This window comes from Sinocyclocheilus anshuiensis, unplaced genomic scaffold (genome assembly GCF_001515605.1).
Source record: "Sinocyclocheilus anshuiensis isolate Anshui unplaced genomic scaffold, SAMN03320099.WGS_v1.1 scaffold735, whole genome shotgun sequence".
In the NCBI taxonomy this organism is placed as follows: domain Eukaryota; kingdom Metazoa; phylum Chordata; class Actinopteri; order Cypriniformes; family Cyprinidae; genus Sinocyclocheilus; species Sinocyclocheilus anshuiensis.
In genome coordinates this window covers 756,186-776,488 of record NW_015548245.1, presented here as the reverse complement: position 1 = coordinate 776,488, position 20,303 = coordinate 756,186, and the positions used below count along the sequence as shown (strand labels likewise).

The window sequence follows — 20,303 nt, the reverse complement described above, 5'->3', positions numbered from 1 at the left end:
GTGAGCGAGGGTGTGTGGGCATGCAGGGATGGGGAGGGTATGTGGGCGGCAATGAGATCATCAAAAGTGTCGAGCCCAGAGTCGCCCTAGTGCCCCAGCAGGGAGGAAGGGTACTCACCGCGTGCGCGTAGGTGCTGTAGGTGCTGAAGGGCAGGGCGATGGCAGGGTTGAAGATGCCAAACTGGCCCACCATCTGCTGCATGCGGCGGATGGTGCGCTCCTTGTCCGTGTCGGCAAACTTGACCACCAGGCTGGACGACGCGCCCTGAGGGAGGAGAGAATCGGAGCCAGTCTGAGGAGAGAGGGCAGGCTGCGTTTAACCTCCCGCTTTGCAAGCGAGACTGTCAACCACCACAGGAAACACAATACAATATGTACATGATTTAAACGTTTGAGCTCTTCGATGCCGGGTGGATTATGATTGTCAATGTTTTTAGCATTTAAAATTGTTCTGAAAATGATTCCAACAATTTAATTCCTTATTGTTATAGTTGTGGTGTGGACATTACTATTCTCATACAATTAGAAAGAGTATCAAAACTTTATAGTTATAGTCATTGTCCTTAGTGTAAACAGCCCTGAAAGAACTGTCATGTTCTTTCAAACCTGTAAGACTCCACGGAACACAAATGAACACAAATGAATATCCCTAATGACCCAAAAAGGCACCAAATAACCATCAAATATAAATAAATTGATAGACAGACAGACAAATAAATAGAAAATACATACAAACTGGTTAATACAACTTGCATGCTATATATCAAGGTTTTCTGAAGCCATTTGATAACATCAGTAGATTGACATGAGCCTTGGCAGCTTGACCATTACGCAACAAAATCTATTTCAGATTTCGCTACTTGATAGGTTATGATATTGCACCCGAAATATCAAACGGATTAAATGAAGAACGTGGGTTTGAGATTGACAAGGCCACCAATGATCATGGTCTGACCTTGGATGTGTGGGTTTCTAAGTCTGGCTCACTCATTCGCTCCCATACCGTGGTAATGAAACACCTGCCGCAAGAGCCGCGCTCACATTCATTATGAATCTCTCAATGATTCGATGCTACACTTGACCTTTATCAGCCTACAACATCCCCTGTTCCAGCACTATACTGTCCGAATAAAAAAGAAAAAAAAAAAAACTACAGAATCGATTTCGGCAAAAAGGCCAAAATATGACTGTGATCTGATGGTAGAAAAAGGTTGTGCATCAGCCAAGATAAGAGGCTAGCTGAAATTGATGTGAAAATGTCGATAAGCACCCACAATATGGGGGGAATATCAGGTGAGGCCACAAGCCAAGTCTGCAGAGTGGAAGGGGGACTGTGTTTTAGGTCCACAACTGGTGGGTCTTGTCCCAAAATGGGTTGTGGGTCTACATCTAAGCAGGGGAAAAAACAATGCTAAATGGCAACATAAAGCAACTAATCATATATTTGTGCATAATTTGGGCACACAATGTGCTTTGTGCAGTGAATTATTCACTTCAAGAGGCATTTAGTCACTGAACATATACCAATAAACACATTATAAGGTTTGATTTTTATGGAATTACATTTGTGTCAATAAAAATTAACGTAACTTTGTAAAACTGACCATAACTTTTCCAGAAACAATCAAAAATATCTCATTACGAAAGAAGAAAAACACTATGAAAATTTATGATGCAAAAATGTAAAATGCTCTTCAAATATACTTAATTCTTTGTTAACAATTTTCAAAGATTTGTTTTTGCAAATCGTGGATTTTGAATGCGTTGCCACAGATTTTGCTTACATTTTGCTAATTTTCATTCACTATTTTGGCACAAACCTCTCGTGAGGGCGGGCTAAACAGCAGCCTATTTTGATTGGCTAGTGAGATTTTTGATGGACAACGTGAATATTGGAAAGCTGTTGCGCCGTGTTATCTAACTTTTACAAACAAAACTAGTAAGTCTGATTCATATGAAATATTTTTTGCATGATCAAGTGTTTTAACCAATAAATATCTCTTGTGTTACATTTATATGCATTTATTTTCAACACATCTGTACCACATTTAAAAAAAGAACCCACCTATATTTTTTCCTTCCCAAACAATGGCAATAATTTTGTAATATATATTTTTTTAATTTGCGAAGTGTAAGCGATATCTGTGGCAACGCATTCAAAATCCACGATTTGCGAAAATGAATCTTTGAAATTTGTTAACAAACAATTAAGTATATTTGAAGAGCATGTTAAATTTTTTTGCGACCGAGTTCTTTTTTTCCATTTTCAGTGTTTTTCTTCTTTCGTAATGGCATATTTTTGATAGTTTCTGGAAAAGTTACGTTCAGTTTTATAAAGTTACATTCATTTTTATTGACACAAATGTAATTCCAGATTTTCAGGACATTTTTATTTAAAAGTATTTATTTATTTATTTTTAATTAATGACTGAACTATAAGTCAGTGTGAATTTCTACATAGCTAGATAGCTTTCTACTTTATACTGCAAGTATACTGATACATAATTTTCTCAAATACTTTTTACTTTAAATCAAATGTTCTAATTTACATCTGAACAGGTTGATACCAATTAAAACTCTTTATCAAAGAATGTTTCAAAAAGCCTATGGTGAATGAAAAAAATAAATAAAAAAATAAAATAAAATCCGGAACCAAGGCTGTTGAAAAAATGGGTGGTCACTATTGTTCTCTGTATTGTTGTCGGAATGCTTAGAGAGGGCCGAGTACAAAGCAATCAGTTAGCACATCCAAGCTCGACAACTCTGGCTCTAGGCATAAAGCACTCATGTAGGCGTTTGAAGGGGTTGCCTGAAAAACAACGAAGAACAGTCACTGGGGAAGATAAATGTAGATTTGATTTTCGATTTCACTCTGTTTGAACCTTCATGCCCTTAGCCTTTTCAGAACTGTTTTATTGTATTGTTTCCTCAACTGCTTAGTTAGGAAGGATATCATTACCAAAGGCACTATCAGTGCATTCAGTCACTGCTCACTAGCTGTGCTGCACGACTAAACATAATGGACTTTTGCAGGTCAAAAGAAGTACCACAAAATGCCCAAGTGCAAGACAGCACAAAGCTGCATTCCTTCCCAAACAATGGCAATAATTTTGTAATATATATTTTTTTAATTTGCGAAGTGTAAGCGATATCTGTGGCAACGCATTCAAAATCCACGATTTGCGAAAATGAATCTTTGAAATTTGTTAACAAACAATTAAGTATATTTGAAGAGCATGTTAAATTTTTTTGCGACCGAGTTCTTTTTTTCCATTTTCAGTGTTTTTCTTCTTTCGTAATGGCATATTTTTGATAGTTTCTGGAAAAGTTACGTTCAGTTTTATAAAGTTACATTCATTTTTATTGACACAAATGTAATTCCAGATTTTCAGGACATTTTTATTTAAAAGTATTTATTTATTTATTTTTAATTAATGACTGAACTATAAGTCAGTGTGATTATAATATATGTAAAAAAAAAAATCACATATTTTTGAAGAAAAAAAAAACTTAATTTCAGAATGAAGTCATTTTCAGAATGAAAAACATTGGGTCAAAAGAGATCCCATGCATGCCTCCCATGAAGCAGTTTATTTTATTTATATACTGCTATAGTATTTATTAAATTTTTTTATGTTTTTAGTTTTCATTAAAATTTTGTTTAAAGTTCTAGTAATTTTATTGTGCTTTTGTAATTTTTATTAATTGTTTATATATATATATATATATATATATATATATATATTATCTTGTATCCCTTCAGGGGTTTTTTATCACCAAAGTAGTTAAAATGATTTCTGGGTAAAACCTCAAGGGAGTTACAGACATCTGTGGACTGGAATAAAAACATTTGGTGTTTACAAAATATTGTTGAGATACGCTAAAAGTTTGATGTTGGACGCATTGGGACCTGCAGCATCTTTTTTTCATTGATTAAAGTGATAGTTCGGCCAAAAACGACAATTTAGTTATCATTTACTCACCCTCATGTTGTTCCAAACCTCTACAACTTTTGTTTCTTCTGTGGAACTCAAAAGAAGATATTTTTTCAGAATGTCCAAGCTGCTCTTTTCCATACAATGAAAGGGAATGGTGACCACAATTTTCTGTGATGCAAATTGCATGCAAATTTGCAAATTTTAATGCAAATTTCAGTCTATTTTTCACACAAACTTATTGTATGAATCCGGAAGATTTCACTAAAATAAAATAAATAAATAAAATAAAATAGTGTAGGATTTACATTTAAACAATTTTCACTCAGATACTGTCAATTTCACAAATAATTACAAAGAAAAAATGAATTAAAAATGTAATTATATGTAAAATTTTGAAATAGAAAAACTGAAATGGTATTATATATATATAGTACTCTGATAATCTTTGTTTTATTTACAACTTAAAAAGATTATTTTCTATAGTGTTGGAATATAGAGCATAAGTCATTTTGACTGTTTCTTTGATGTTTTTATAGTGCTTAATTTCACTTTTTGGAGCACGACAGCCTTGGTCACCTTACTACGGAAGCCCGTTTCTACAGAATAAAAAAACAAAGACTTTTTATCTCAGAATTACAAATCTGAATAATGAACTCTGAAAACCTCTGAATCCTGAGATAAACATCAGAATTGCAAGATATAACTTGGAATTTACTTCTAAGTTCTGAGTTTACATCGTGCAATTCAGACTTTACTCTGATTTTTATTTTTGTTTTGGTTGTCTGAATTATGAGATAAAAATTAGCAGTTACCTTTTTAAATGTTTTTATTGGTGGCAAAAACGGGCTTCCATACCATCCACTTTTATTAAAGAGAACTTTGTTGTGTTCCCTAGAAGAAAGTAGGAGTAAATGATTAAAGAACATTCATTTCTGGGTTGAACTATCCCTTTAACTTCTTGAACTCGTAGTATTAAGTTGTATGCAGACTGTCGGCCTACGCTGGCATTTTAATCTTAACCTCAAATGCGATTATCTGCAGTGCTCAGAGTATTTATTGAAAACCTAGACGTTCTGCACACCACCTTGAGCTATTAAGAAGGAGAACAAAATATTTACTGTGGGTTATGAAAGTTCTTGGCGAAGCTAATAAAAGAAGAAATTCAATGTTCCTTTAGTCCTAAGTTTTCAGAATTCTCAGAATGTGTTGAAGGTATTTGTCCAATCCTTTCTTGACTGTTTGCTTGCTTCAGCTCGGAGACATCCGGCGAATATCAGGGCCGAGGGCTTGTTGGTTCAGCAAGATATAGGCTATGCATTTGTAAGAGAAAGTGATAGAGAGAGAGGGAAGAAAAGGGAGAGAGAGAGAAAGAGTGGTGGTTGATCTGTGAAGTAAAACTCTCATTAAATTTTAAGCCACCAAGCACCCGGAGGAATTCCCATAGGTCCAGGACCCAGCGAAATGGATTCAGGAGAGAGAGTAAAACTGTGGGAATAAAAAGTGCAGCTGTTCTACAGAGGAAAAAGAGGAGGAAAACGAGGTCCTGGAATCAAAGTGAGGGCTGCATCTTTACGGGAAGCTGCGGCGCAGGGGGCACCTTGGTGCTTTCCCCGATTCTTGAGGTTTCTGTGGGAACGTGGACCATGAAGGCACTAACTAAGCCATACATCTGATGTAACTCTATCTCTACACATCTGTCTCTGTGCATTAACTGTGAATAAGATAATAGAAATGGATTATCTCGCACAAAGAGCAGCTGAGCCTGTTGCTGCTTCTATATATAATATAATTTATAAAGAATACCTGTATGTACATTTATATATTCTGATTTCAAAATTAAAGAGAAATATAGAGTGAAAAAAAAATCGATTGACTAATTAGAATCAGGTATTCCAATAAATAACTAGAATTTTATATTGCTAATACTTCAGTTAAGACTATTTTTAATGCATGCAAACCTTTGGGTCAATGCTTTTTAACCAATGCATTTTCAAACCAAATTGTGAAAATACACAAAAAAATAGAATGTATAAAATATGTGTATATTAAAATATTAAAAATTACTAGTATTATAGCTATACATCTGAATATATAAATGTAAATAAGAATATGCAGTTATTAATTTATTTCAAGTTATTAATATATTTCAAATATAAATATGTATAAAGTTTAAATATATAAATCTAAAAAATATAGTAGTAAACTATAGAATATATAGTTCTAAATCCAAATATATAATAATAAATCTTGTAATATATATTTAGATATATTCTAAAACTATATATTGAGGATTATTGAATATGTATATACATAGTGTATATATTCCAAATATAACTATATACAAGTAGCTAATATTTCAAATAAGACAATAAGAGATATTATATAAAAATGCATGTAAACCGCTAGCATCACGTTTGAGCTCAGGCTGTGCACAGCCAAACATTACGGTCTGACCACGGCTGCAATTTTGGGCCAGTATTTCTCCTGTAGTTGTTGCTCAGATATCCACACAGTCATGAGGAAATGAAAATCCAGCTGAACGCATTGCCAATCAACCATAGACAGTGGCAATCGGTCGGTGGTGCAAACTCTAAACCAAGGAGATTGTAATATCAGATAGCAGCGGCAGTTTCATTTTCCTGTATTTGTTGAAATACGCACAATCCCTGGCGTATACATTCGGGTGGAAATGAGATGGAAGTGGAGGGGCTAGAGTTCCTTGAACCCTCCCAACCTTCGCCGGGCGTAATTTCGTCCCTGGTCTTCCATAGTACAAGGCCTTCCTGAAGTCTGGCAATTTGCTTTACCGCACAACGGTGTAAATTTTTAATTGCCCCACATCCGAAGCACAGGGGGGGGCACAGGGAGCGGCCGTGCCTGGAATAAAGCACATGTCAAAACCCTTCTTCAAACCTGCGTGCTCTGATTTGATGTGTGTACATATGCTCTTCGTATTTGTGTATTCTTCAGACGGGAAACATGCAAACGCATTCAGCCTGAGCTTCTGGAGCTGGAAAATTAGATCAGAGTATGTAGCTGTGACCTCATGGCTATGCTAGAAAGAGAAATGGACAGAAAAAAGGGGCAAACGTAGAAAGGAGGCAGCGTGTGCATGAAGATAATGCACTGACTGCCATGAGCCGGGGGGATTTGAGCCGAATATAAGATTGGACCGACTATAAGCATCAAGCAGTTCTGCAATAAGTCCAGTTTCTTGCTGCCCACGAGCACTTCATTAGCAGACTGCTTTATGCATGCGTATTCAAAATAAACTAGCACTCGTTTCTTCACTGGACTCTTTACTGTTCTTGGAGAGCGAACTGAGATTGTGAGAGGCTGGTTGGTGTATTTGTGCAACCCAATAAAGAAACAAATAATAATCTTTTGCACGTTTGTGAGTTTTGGTCTTAAACAGCCACGAATGCGATGCGAAATTAAACATTTTGTCGGTTGTTTGGTTTCTATTTCTGTACACTAAAATCTCATTTGGTCCAAAAAAAAAACGTTTCAAATGGCTGTATAGTAAACAAAGTACATTTGGCTGTGATTTTGTTACCTGACGCAGCATTTTGTTTTCAATAAAAACAAAGAATAACATTAAAGATCACTTTTGTTGAGTTTCGTAACACTAAATCATCAAGCGGCAATTTTTTTCTCCGTTATTCAATTTTTTTATTTTTATTTCTGTCACATTACACATCAATTTCCCACCTGCACTAAAATCTAATTTGTCGAAAACACAATTTGAGTTACATATTTGATTAAAAAGATTGACTGTATATTAAACATCAAACTTGTTGAAATTTTATTTTGCAGTTTTTAACTTTCATTAATTACGAAATTTGCTTTTGTTAACTTTCCCAAATCAGGCGCAACACAAAGCAAGTGATAAAGCCTATTTTTCTATTTTATTTCAAGTTTTGGGTTTCTATTTTTGTCGTGTCAGCCTCATCCACAGTGAAATCGCATTTTTATAACTTTTTTTCTTTTCAAATAGCTGTATATTAAATCTCAACTATTTTCTTATTGGTTATTTCGTTTAGCAATGTACTTTTAGTCTGGACAAACAAATGACTTCACTCTGTAAACTAATCACGCCACACTTTCTTCTGCCATGTTTTTATTAGAATCCCCTCATGCATTGTAGCCCCGCCCACACTGAAATCTCATTACTCTGGTTTTTCATAAATTAAACATCAAAAATGTTCTGATTGGTTGTCATTTTGATTAGCATTGTGCATAAGTCCAGGCAAACAAATTACTTAACTGTAAATTTGTTGCATCACACCTATTTCTGACACAATTTCTATTCCAATCACCTCATGCAACATAGCTCCACCCACAGTGAAATCGCATTAGCCTAAAGTCATCAATTAAACATAAAAAATTGGTTGTTATTTTGATTAGCATTGTAGTTTTAGTCTGGTCAAACAAATAACTTGACGCTGTAAATTTGTTGGATAACATCTATTTCTGATGCAATTTCTATTTGCTAACATTCTTCAAAACATCTCCTTTTGTGTTCCACACAATGAAGCTCCGCCTACAGTGACATTTTATAAGTCTAAAGTCTTGTTTTTCCATTCATTAAACACCAAATATGTTCTGATTGTTTGTCATTTTGTTCAGTATTGTACTTCAGTCCAGACAAATAAATTACTTGTCGAATCACACCTACTTATGTTTTCTATTCCAATCGCTTCACACAATGTAGAAGTCCTATTTGTCATAAATTAAAGGGGTCATATGATGCGATTTAAATTTTTCCTTTCTCTTTGAAGTGTTACAAGCTCTTGGTGCATAAAGAAGATCTGTAAAGTTGCAAAGACTAAAGTCTCAAATCCAAAGGGATATTCTTTATAAAAGTTAAGAGTCAGCCACGCCTACCTAAAACGGCTCTTTCTAACACGCCCCCACATATCTACGTCACGATGTGGGAAGATTTGCATAATGCCGCCCAAATGTTCACGCAAAGAAAGGCGGCGTAACTTTTATTCTCGCTGTAGTTGTTGCTGCCGCCGCTGCCATGTCATGGATACCCTGTGTGTTTCGTTGGGAAAGCGAAACTACTTTGGTTGGCCTTCCAAAAGAGGACACAACTAGAAATCAGTGGTTAAGTTGTATTTACAACACTGTTCCAGAACAGTACAACTGTTGAGGACTGTTTCCTGGGAGAGTAGCCTACAATGCCGGCGTTTCTATACAGTGGGGCAGTTCCAACTTTGCAAGGACAGTCATTATAATCCGTAATTATGTCCCCACTGGATGCAACAAATGCCTCATTTGTAATGGGTTTTATTGTTTTTGTCTCGTCGCTCCGGGACACGACCGGACAGTATGGTAAGGTCCGTAACATTTCACATTACACCAAATACACAACATAATGTTCTTTTTAGCAACGTCATATGACCCCTTTAAAGATCAAATTTGTTCTGACTGGTTGCCATTTTGTCACTTCGCTTTTGCTTTGATGGCAGAAAAAAAGTGTATCACTTATAAAAATATATATTTGTCATATCGTGTCTGGTGCTAGTGTTACTTTAATAACTGCGAACTGCTGGCGGCCCGAGGGCGTGAGAGGCTGGTGGGTGTTCGGCAAGTTCGCCATTGCTTCTTTTGAAGAGTTTGCAGATGGATGAGTGCTTCATCAAGCTCTGCCTTGAGAAGAACTCCATTATCTCGGTTAAACATCTCACTTTGGCACCTGGGAGCCGCACGAGTCGTGACCGCTCCCTCTACAACTTCAGACTCGAGAGAATGGAGGCCGGTAAGGTTTTCCATAATCAATTTACCTACCGAGATGACTATAACCTTTTCCAACCCTCCCCCATGAGCTTCCTCCACTCTTCCCCTGTCTCGCCACCTCTCTCTTTCTACTTTTCTATCTCGCGTTCCTTCCCGCTTTCTCTCTTTTTCTCTCCTCCACTCCCACCTCAGTACATGCCAATGAATAATTCACCAGTCCATGTTGTGAAATGTGAGGTAAACAAGTCTATTGCCTAATGTCCCGGGAGGATGGAGGGAAGGAGAGAGGAGATAGAGAGAGGAAAGGATGTCTGAGTGCATGTGTGAGGTGAAGATTTCAGGACTGTGGTTTACATTTCAATGTCCCTGAATCATTTGCACCTCGGTTGACCCTAAAGGTTATACAGAGAGCGGATCACAACACAGATCCATCTCTTTATGCTTCTTCTCTGTGCATTTCTTTCTCTTAAAGGGATAGTTCACATAAAAATTATTTACATGCATTTTTTAATGAATAAAACGACTAGAACATTCTTCAAAACATCTCCTTTTGTGTTCCACAGAAGAAACAAAGTCATACAGGTTTGGAATCACACTGCGGCGAATAGCAAATTATGAGGTTTTTTTGTTTCTGGGTCAACTGTTTCTTTAAAAATGTCACTGCATTGTGAAAAATGAAAAAAAAAAAAAACTCAAATGCATTTTGACAGTTCATAGCTTATCTATATCCAACCGGAGTCTTTTAGCAAATAAAACAGCAGTGTGTGACTACTTCTTAGAGACAAACTATGCGTGTGTGACTGAATAGCTGTGTGATTCAGACAGACTGTGCTAAATGGCTCAGCGTCCAGTCCTCGAGATTGAAATGGCCGACGCGCTGATATGCTGGCAATGCAGCTATTCAACAAAACAATATGGCCAAATATGCAGTTCGTAAGTTGAAGTGACTGATTTGTTCTTAATTGTTTGGAATCGAGTTGATTGCCTGGTTCACTACTACTACTACCACTAAAAAAAAAAAAAACTTCTGCTTATTATTTGTTTATATTTGAAAAACCTTTGTCTGGCAAGAATTAATGTGGTTCGACCAACAAAACAAACAAACAAACAATGCAAAAACATTGTTGGTCACACCGCATGACTTCGATTTGGCAAACAATGTATAAATGTTACATATATACATCCCTGCAATTTCACTAATAATTATTTGCTAAATTTTAATTTTTACGCCTTAATAACAAGATTAGTTCAGGTTGTAAATTGTCATGTGGTGCAACTTCCCAACAAAAATAATGATATTTATGAATTAATAATTCATGATATTTGATAAAAAAAATACTATACTTTAGAAAATATATTCAAAAACATAAAAACCTATGTATTCAAGATGTAAGAATTTTTTTTACTTTTTACTTGACAGTTACACCACATGACATTTTAAATAAATATAAGCTTTAAAATGACACTTTTTTGTTTGAAGAAACCACATGAAACCTAAAGAATACTAAGAATGCATTTCTAAGAACTAAAGACAAGATAAAAAAAAAAAAAAGATTAAAGGATTTTGACCCTTATAATAATACAGTGACCCTAGAATGTATAGAATATACAGATCTATCATTGCAACCTGATTGCAGGAGGAACATCAAAGTAGAAAGAAAGTAGGAAGAAAAAATGCAACACTGAAAATAAGAGTGTGTGTGTGTGTGTGTGTGTGTGTGTGTGTGTGTGAGTGTGTTAAAGAGGAGTGTGTACTCACTGGCATGGTTTGACTGCCGTGCAGGGCGCTGATTGCAGACTGAGCTTCAGCGTGTGTGGAGAACTTTACAAAGGCGCAGCCTGATAGAAAAAAGACACACACACAAAGGCACACAAATGCTTTAACCACAGTGTAGAGAAGCACATTAAAACACTGGAGAGGCAGAAAGCCCTCCAACGGTAAGCAAGCGGCTCCTCTAGAGACTGTACTGATGTGAAAAGTGTGCTATTTACTGCCACATGCTCATCTATGCAAACAAAACACCAAATACAGGATAATTGATATCTTTTTAAACACCGCCACAGATATTCATCATGAGGATTCAAACCCATTTGAGATTCAAGAGCAGTCGTGTTGCAAGCCGTTGAAGAAGCTGTCAAAATATTAAGGATAGGTCTTAATGTGCCTTATACAAGCGTAACATGTTTTATACAGTTTTTATTTAAGAATTAAGCACATTTTTGGCAGAAACAGGGTTTGAAATAAAACACATTAAGAGCTAAATTAAATGTAGTTTTCTTGTCTCATCATACAGGGAGTGTTTTGACATCTATTCTTCTCTTCCATAAGACAGGATATATTTCAGAGATCCACCCCCTAAGTAGCAGAAATAATCCTACAGCAATTTTCGTAACACTGGCAAGGGGAAAACTTGCACTCCCACAGTGCTTTTCCAAATGCCAGGCTGTATTAGCATCTTACAGTGTCCTTAAAGCCTCGGTGGGCAAACAATGTAGTCTATAAAAAGTTTAATGCCCAAATATGTGGTTTTTCTCCGTCTCTTAAGAGCCTTCGATGTTGAACGAGCGACAACTCAGAACAAACTGTTGGTTCTTGGACAGCATAAAATGTCAACATTAAATTTAAAAAAAAACGTTGGTAGGGGTTTGATATTATCTTCCGGAAATGACTGGATTTCATGCTGACTGATAATACAGTGTCATATATAAAAAGTGACATAATTTCACCTTTACTATTTCCATCCGGACCTCTTAGCACAGTACACTCCTCGATGACTCCATAGGGCTCGAAAAGACGGTACACGTCCTCCTCCGTCTGCTGTTTGTTCAGCATCCCCACGAACAGCTTCCTGTCTTCTGAAGCAAAGAAAAACAGAGCGAATGGAATGACTGGTGTAACCTCTCACCTCCCAATTACCCACATACATTACTATTGTAAGCACAGCCCAAATACTATTCAGACATTTGGTCCTTGGCCAGCATGGGCAAAAAGGGACTGCTTTTGCTTGGCCCATTTAGCATGTCGAATGGAGACGCAGCAGTAATTGTTCCCCGTGCCAAGTCTGTTCATTTTAATTTGGGGGATAATTGGGTTCAACCCCATGTTGGAAATGGTGGGTAGGCCTGAGGTGATAGCACTAAGCTGTCGTGCTTAGAGGCCTGGTTTAATAGGAAGAGGCAGACTGCGAAGAGATGCTGCTTTCTACGAAATTTCTGGAGGGTGTAGATAGACTTGAGAGCACTGCTACCGCTGGTCTGGAATTCAAACGAATGTGAGCTGTATTTGTCCCGTTCTGTGTTTAGTTTATGGTAATTGGGTGTAGATAATACAGATAATACTTTCTTTGACTGAGCTGAAATCTTGAATGTTATATAAATATTATTCTCACAAATTATAAAGGGCACTTTGCCAGGTGATACTGGCCAAATCATTTCAAAGCCTGACGACTTTTGCGAGAGAATCACCGTGACATATTCTATTGAATATTATAAGGGTTATAAGCATCATGCCTATTCAAATTTATTATCATTTACCATTAAAAACCAAGATAACTGAATGAATGATTGATTGAATGAATGAATGAATGAATGAATGAATGAATGAATGAATGAAAATTATAGATAGATAGATAGATAGATAGATAGACAGACAGATAGATTTTTGCTCTGTCAACAAATGTATTTCCAAAGTAAGATAAACAGAGAACACGCAGTGGCATTTTGTCCCTGAATGAAGCAGTGTTTTGAACGAATCGGCTGATGAAATGATTTAATGTCTCACTTGTTCTGCTCCTAAATGTATCCGTGCTCGACTAACTAAATGATTCAATATTTTGTTCATAAATAGAGATACTTCTCGCTACTCAACAGAAAGAATCACTAAAATTAAGGCAAGACACCCCAGGTGAATAAAGTAAAAGATTTAGTAGATATCACCATACTTACCCATTTGATTGATTACATTAAGAATTGCATTGTTTGTTTTTTTTGTTTGTTTGTTTTTTGTAGAACCATAAAGTTTGGTTAATGTAAGTGCACTGCAAACAAAGTGGAGATTTATGGCTTAGAAAAAAAAACTAATTTTGATAAAACAGCCTTTAAAGATATTAAATGTAATTTAATTCTACAGACACAAATAGATAAAGTGCAATAAAATAAATAACATTATGAAAAGCCGAAATCTCAAAACTAACCAATGAATTATGAAACACTGAATTATTTTTTTGTTAGTTTTTCCTTTCCTCCAAAAACCAAGGTTGGGGAAAAAAATGAAGTGAAGTGTCTTGCAGCTTCAACAGATTAAGTGCAAGCCAACTAAACCTACAACTTTATCATTGCATTGATCTTTTTGAATATACTGTATGTCAATGGGATGGCTGTGTCTATTGAGTCTCCCTCAGTCCTCGGATGCCACGATGACTCCGACACGCACGTATTGATATTCCTTGATTCGCTCTGGAACCTGGCCGGCTCTGTGTCTCGCCACGGTCGTGATGCGCTCTAAAATAATCACGAGTGTCAGCACGTTGTCTGGGCCCCGTGCGCTCTTTATCATTTGTGGCAGGATCAGAGGGTATGTATCAAAATAGAGGCGATGCATTGTGACATCTGTCACGTTACATCGGAGAGCATTTATCTGCAAAAAAAGAAGGCCCTGAACTGGAAAATAAAAGGGCAGGACGGGTCTTCGACAATGCCTGAGGGGGATCTTGCAATCCGGAGGTGCGCCGGTAACATTCCTGGACGAATTCGCATAGATGTGGCCTTGAGGTCTCGCCGTGCTTCTTGTGATGTCTCAGCTCAGGGAAACGGGTGATGGGACTCTGTTCAGGCTGGATTAATGTACGAAGCTGACCTGTATGAATTTAATACCGCGTGTGCTTCACCTCAATATTTATGCCACAAGCGCTGCTGTGGTAGCATGCTTTAAAATACACCCTTGCGGCTGTCCGACGGCTGACAGCTGAATGGAATGCTACTTATAGGGCAGAAAGAGTGTAACAGTAACACACACTGTAAATCAGATTATTGCATGGAGACAATGCAGGGGACATAACTTCAAAGAATAGTTCATCCAAAATTTAAATTCTCATGTAATTTCAAACATGTATGACTTTTTGTGAAAAAAAAGACTGTGCTGGACGATGTCGTCCACGCAGTTACAATAAATGAAGACTGGAAGCTTCAAGCTCTCAAAAATGACAAAAGCAGCATGAAACGATCATAAATGTGATCAAAAATTGAAGTTGCTATTCATTGAAAATCTTGACATCTGCACTATATTGTGGTCAATAGCAAGAAAAGTATTCAAACTTTTCATTCAATCACAAAGCTGGTCTGAATGATTTGTGAACACATTCTTTTGAGTCAAATCTTTTAATTAAACCACAAAATGACTTGATTTGTAAACAATTTGTTTTTTGCACCAAATCCTTTAATTGAATCACAAAACTGGTCTTAATGAGTCACATCTATTTATTGAACCATAAAATGGCCTGACAGAATTAATCAAATCTTTTCATTCAATCACAAAACCGGTCTGAATGATTTGTCTGATTTGTCAACAATCCATTCTTCCGAGTCAAATCTTTTCACTGAATCGCAGAACTGGCCTAATATTTTTTGTCCAATTTGTAAACAAATCATTCCTTTGAGTCAGGTCATTTCAATGAATCCCAAAAACAGCATGAACGATTTGTCTAATTTGTGAACAAATCCTTCTTTTGAGTCAATTTTTTTTAAATGAATCAAAAATCCTCTAAATCTTCAGATATATTATTTAGCACTTTAGCTGTACTCCTGTTTTTCCATGATTCAATAAGGTGCAAAAGCTCCAAGCGATTTATAAAATAAATCAGCCAGAGAATGTTTTCATCACTCTTTCTGACAGGGATGAGGGATAAAGCATCACCACAGGGCCACCGTAAAAAATAAAAACAGACGCGGTTACTGACATTACACATTAAGAGAAAAGAAAACCACACACACATTTCTTTCTAAAACACACACGATCCATTATAGAAAATATTGGAATACAATACAGACTACATTACATTATACTACATATAAAGGAACGTATGGAATAGCATCACAATCTTGCATTATTCAACTTTCTCGGTTTACTCAGATGACAAAAGCTCATGAGAATCGACTGCAGTCAATAATGCAGTTGCAGTCCATAAATAAGCAAGCAAAGCGAGTTTATCGACAGCATGACCACAACGATTCATTAAAAGGCATCGGACTAAAGAACACATGCTGTAGAGTATCTTATTTATTTGAAATATAATGTGCACTTTGATAGACTGTTCAATCACTACAGTATCATTAATGTGCTTCTCATCGCACGTTTAATTGATTAGCGCTCTTGATATTTGCATACTTTACTCCCCCCGTGTCCTTCACACCACGTCCGGCCCCACCAGCTGTGATGCTGCCTCAAAAAATGACTCCTATCAAGCTTCATCAACTTCAGTGGCTGGAAAGAGTTTGGTTTAATACATCACAAATTAAGCCACACAACGACAAGGAGAAAACAAGATTGCTAGCTCCACGTCTAAGGGAATTTATGTCCTTGTGATATGACTGAGCGCAAGTTCTTATTTGTTTAATATCATGACTGATATTTGTTATCTTTATTATAGGAGGGATGCTGCTAGACTGCAGAGTCAAAGCTATTATTAGGCATTGACTATAACCTGGTGTTTATTTGTAAATATCTCATACATTAAGTAAAGAGGATAGAACAGCCCGGGGGAGTACAAACTTTTTAGTTTAGGAATAATTAGCTTTGCAAAAGATTAAAATATTACATAAAAAATATGTTTACAAAAATAACACTGATATCTATCTATCTATCTATCTATCTACCTATCTATCTATCTATCTATCTATCTCTATCTATCTATCTATCTATCTATACATTTTAATTTTAGTTTAACTTTAGTCTTAATTTTAGCAATTTTATCATGTATCTTATATATTATACAGTGTGTGTATATAATTATTAAATACCAAATAATACATACATATGAATAAAGTCAAAGTGGCAAAATCAAAAAAACATTTATTTTTTATCTAATTTAATCTTTTTTTTTTTTTAAATGCAGTTTTTTTTATTTCTTACTGTTAAAAACTATGGCTGTCAATTGAATAAAAGAATCAAAATTAATCTCCTTCCACCCTGTTTTCGGTCCTATGAGCGTCCCACAGATCCCCAGTTTGTAAACCCCTAGTATATTCCATCTACAGAGGCCCAAAAAATTAACTGGACACTTGAGGCCCACCTAAACTACAAAAACAATTATTATATTTCACAAAAATTAATTATATAGATACTAATCATCCTGAATAAAAGATATGAACGCTACACTGACAACAGGTTATTATCCTAAGGCAAATGATCTTCCGCTAAACCCTAAAAGCGATAAGCCTGGTGATGAATTGCAATTGCGTTTTTACAATGTGGATCCCAGTTGTTGTTTTGTCCGCAAAAAGCATCCGCGGAGGCTCTCTAAACATGCAAACGGTGTCCTGGCTCGCAGGAGCAGATCCTGCAGCCTCCGATAAGCCGGGATGAGTGCGGGAGGTGAGCGGTCGAGTTTGTAAATCATTGTCCTGAGAGAGCCGGACGATAGTGAATCATCACTTTTGGTGCTCTTTTGCTTTCGTGCAGGAAAGAAGGCCTGTGGAAGTTGCCGTGACAACCGGCTGTCAATCAAGCCTAAATGGGGCTGGTCGAAAAGCGGAGGGTCATTCCTTAATCTGCTGTCGGGCGCGCAGTGTAAATTCCATTGTCTGAGGCGGCGATAAGGAGAAATGATGAACAATATTAGCATCTTGATAAAAAGCAACATACGAATGAACAAATACATTAACGGAGAATTACCGGGTGGGCGATTATTCAGCCGGAGAATGAGCAAACCAAGAGAAAAGTGTTCAAGTTTACCGTGCAGATAAGTGATGCAGACAGATAGGATGGGCTGAGATAGATTTTGCTGCCATTTCCACTTGGCAGACCAGAATCGAGTCTTTGAAAGCAGTGCGCGGCCCCGAACACTAATTAAAAACAACACAACAATTACCGCATGTATCAAAACACAACCTCAACAAACAGACAGAGAGGGTTAAAGTAATTAACCTACAGAACAAGCCTGGTAGATTTTGATCCAATTCATTATATATAACATATCTTGTTTTGTATGAACGCTGATGGAGTATCCGCATCCATCGGGACCTCGATCTGGCAGCGATGATCGGGGCCTTCGAGGTCTTTTGGCTGCTGTCAAACTTGAGACGCATTTTCTGTGAGTTAATCTGAAACAATCAGCCTCGGATTAGTTCATCGAGGGTTTGGCCAAATAGATTAATCTACATACAGCCACAGACGTTTGGCAGTTTCTATCAAACAGACGGGCATCAAAATTTGATCAAGGAAAAAAGAAGTCAACAACTTCATTTCCATAACATCGTGTGCCAGAGTTACATAAACCTAAACCGTTTATGTAACTTTGGCACACAAAACATCGCAAAGAGTTTGTTTATGCCGCCAAGCAGGCCTGCTCGTACAGTTTATGACAAAGTTGACCTAATATTGAGTTTTTTTCCTTCATGTAAATGTAAATGACATCATTTTATATATAGGGGCTAGTTGTCACATAGGTTTTCATTTTTATACTTCAGTTCTAAGGTTTAAGTCAAAAGTCCGATTACAAAAGTGTTGTAAATGTTAAACGGTATTTAGAAATCTAATTTAATATATATCAACTATATAATATAATTTGAAGGTATAACGTTACAATATTGAATTTTTTAATTGATGTTTCATGAATTGTTTTATGTACTATAATAGTTTTAATAATAGGTGTTGTGACAAATTACCCCATAAAGTGTGACAACATGCCCCGATATATATAAATATTTTTATTTGTTTATTTATTTTATTAATTGATTTATTTTTTGCCAAGACTTTTATGGTATGTGTCTACACAGAAAATGAAACCTAAATAAGTAAATAAAAAACAAAAACCTATGCTATAATTAAGTTACATTTAATTTTAAATAAATAAATAATTAAATGAAAATACAATTACACATATACATAATTATATAAATATTTAATTTAATTAATAATTAAAACAGTAACACTAAAAATTTGTATTTTTACTTTTTTTTTATTTTAAGGTGTGTCTACACAGAAAGCTGAAAAATAATTACAGAATCACAATTATAATCACAAGTTATAATAACAAAGTTATGTTATAATAAATTAAATTAATTTATTGAATTAAATAAAAATATAATTATACATATTAAAATAATTATATCAATATATAAATATTTAATTTAATTAATAATTAAAATAGTACCAATTTACTCAGCTCCACAAATAATTTAACATTTTAGGTTACTTATAAAATTAACACTAATGCAAAATAAGACCAAATAATAATGTTTAATGATTTAATAATAATATTTAATTTAATAAATTAATTTGAACCGTTTACCAAGTTTTTGACTCAAAGCTGCACTAAATCCTTCTAGCGGCAACTAAGTGAACCGAAAGGCCACATAGCGTAATCTAAATAGATTTGCGGTATTCCAGTTGCCCCTACAGTTAACTGCTAGGTCAACACATAAAATAAAAACAGCCGGCTGCAGAGATGGCCTTCAGACAGCATTTAAAAATCACAGGGAGACTTGAAGCAAATGGCCAACACATTTTCCATGTCACCATTCGATCACAAACGACGTTAAAAAGGGGAAAAGTTATCTGTGCGTTCTAATAGCACTCTCCGATGAATTATGGCTCTCCTGTAAGCTTCTATTTTAACACCGGTGCTTTTATTCAGAGAAGCGAGGGAGGTATAAGACGTGATTGTTCAAAATGCAGCGTTTATAAAATTCTAAAGGTGTAATCAGTTTGTCCCTGGTTGACGCGTCATTCGCATCCAGCTGCAGCGGGAAACCTTGAACATATTATTACTGACCGCGTGCATATAAAACCTCTCGTGTGTAGGAGTTTCGATGCTAATATTCGGTCTCAAATGAGGACGCGGGGGAGGAAACAGTAGAAGAAACGGCTTAAAATATTTTATCTCCACCATATAGTTCACGGAAAATTTACACTCGATATGATAACACACGTGAAATATGACCTGCTACCTTGTATTGGTTTCAACGTATTACAGCGGCGCCCATAAATCTCCAGCCCGCCACACGATGTCCACACGAGCTGTAGTATATAAACATTTACAATATTGCAGGGCCATTTATACTGTCTGCCTCCATAATGCCATTCGCTGGGCTCTTTGGAGTCGGTTATGATATGGATTTTATTTTGTTTCATTACATTTATGGCTGTTTCTATTACATATACACATACAGCTTCTTACCATAGCAGTCGGTTAACGGTACATAACACGGTTCCCAACCGGATTTTAATTATTTTCTCATTGGCAAACGGACATTGATTCATAAGCTTCACATGGCTGAAACCACTTCACGAGGCTGAAACCCAACCACACACACTTTTTTCCTCACAAGCCCCTCAACCACTGTATTTTCGGTTGGCTAATGATGGAGCCACATGCTGTAGTGCACTCAAATCATTAACCTGTC

At 36.1% G+C, this 20,303-nt stretch overlaps 1 protein-coding gene across 1 annotated transcript in view; it reads right to left on the bottom strand.

Moving 5' to 3' along the window:
* LOC107655216 (CUGBP Elav-like family member 5) overlaps positions 1 to 20,303 on the bottom strand; it is a 250,264-nt gene that overhangs the window by 31,387 nt on the left and 198,574 nt on the right. The window contains exons 5-7 of the mRNA XM_016442649.1: positions 12,411 to 12,539; positions 11,443 to 11,522; positions 119 to 292 (exon numbers count right to left, since the gene is read on the bottom strand). Coding sequence (XP_016298135.1) covers positions 119 to 292; positions 11,443 to 11,522; positions 12,411 to 12,539 — 383 coding nt within the window. The remainder of the gene's footprint in view (positions 1 to 118; positions 293 to 11,442; positions 11,523 to 12,410; positions 12,540 to 20,303) is intronic.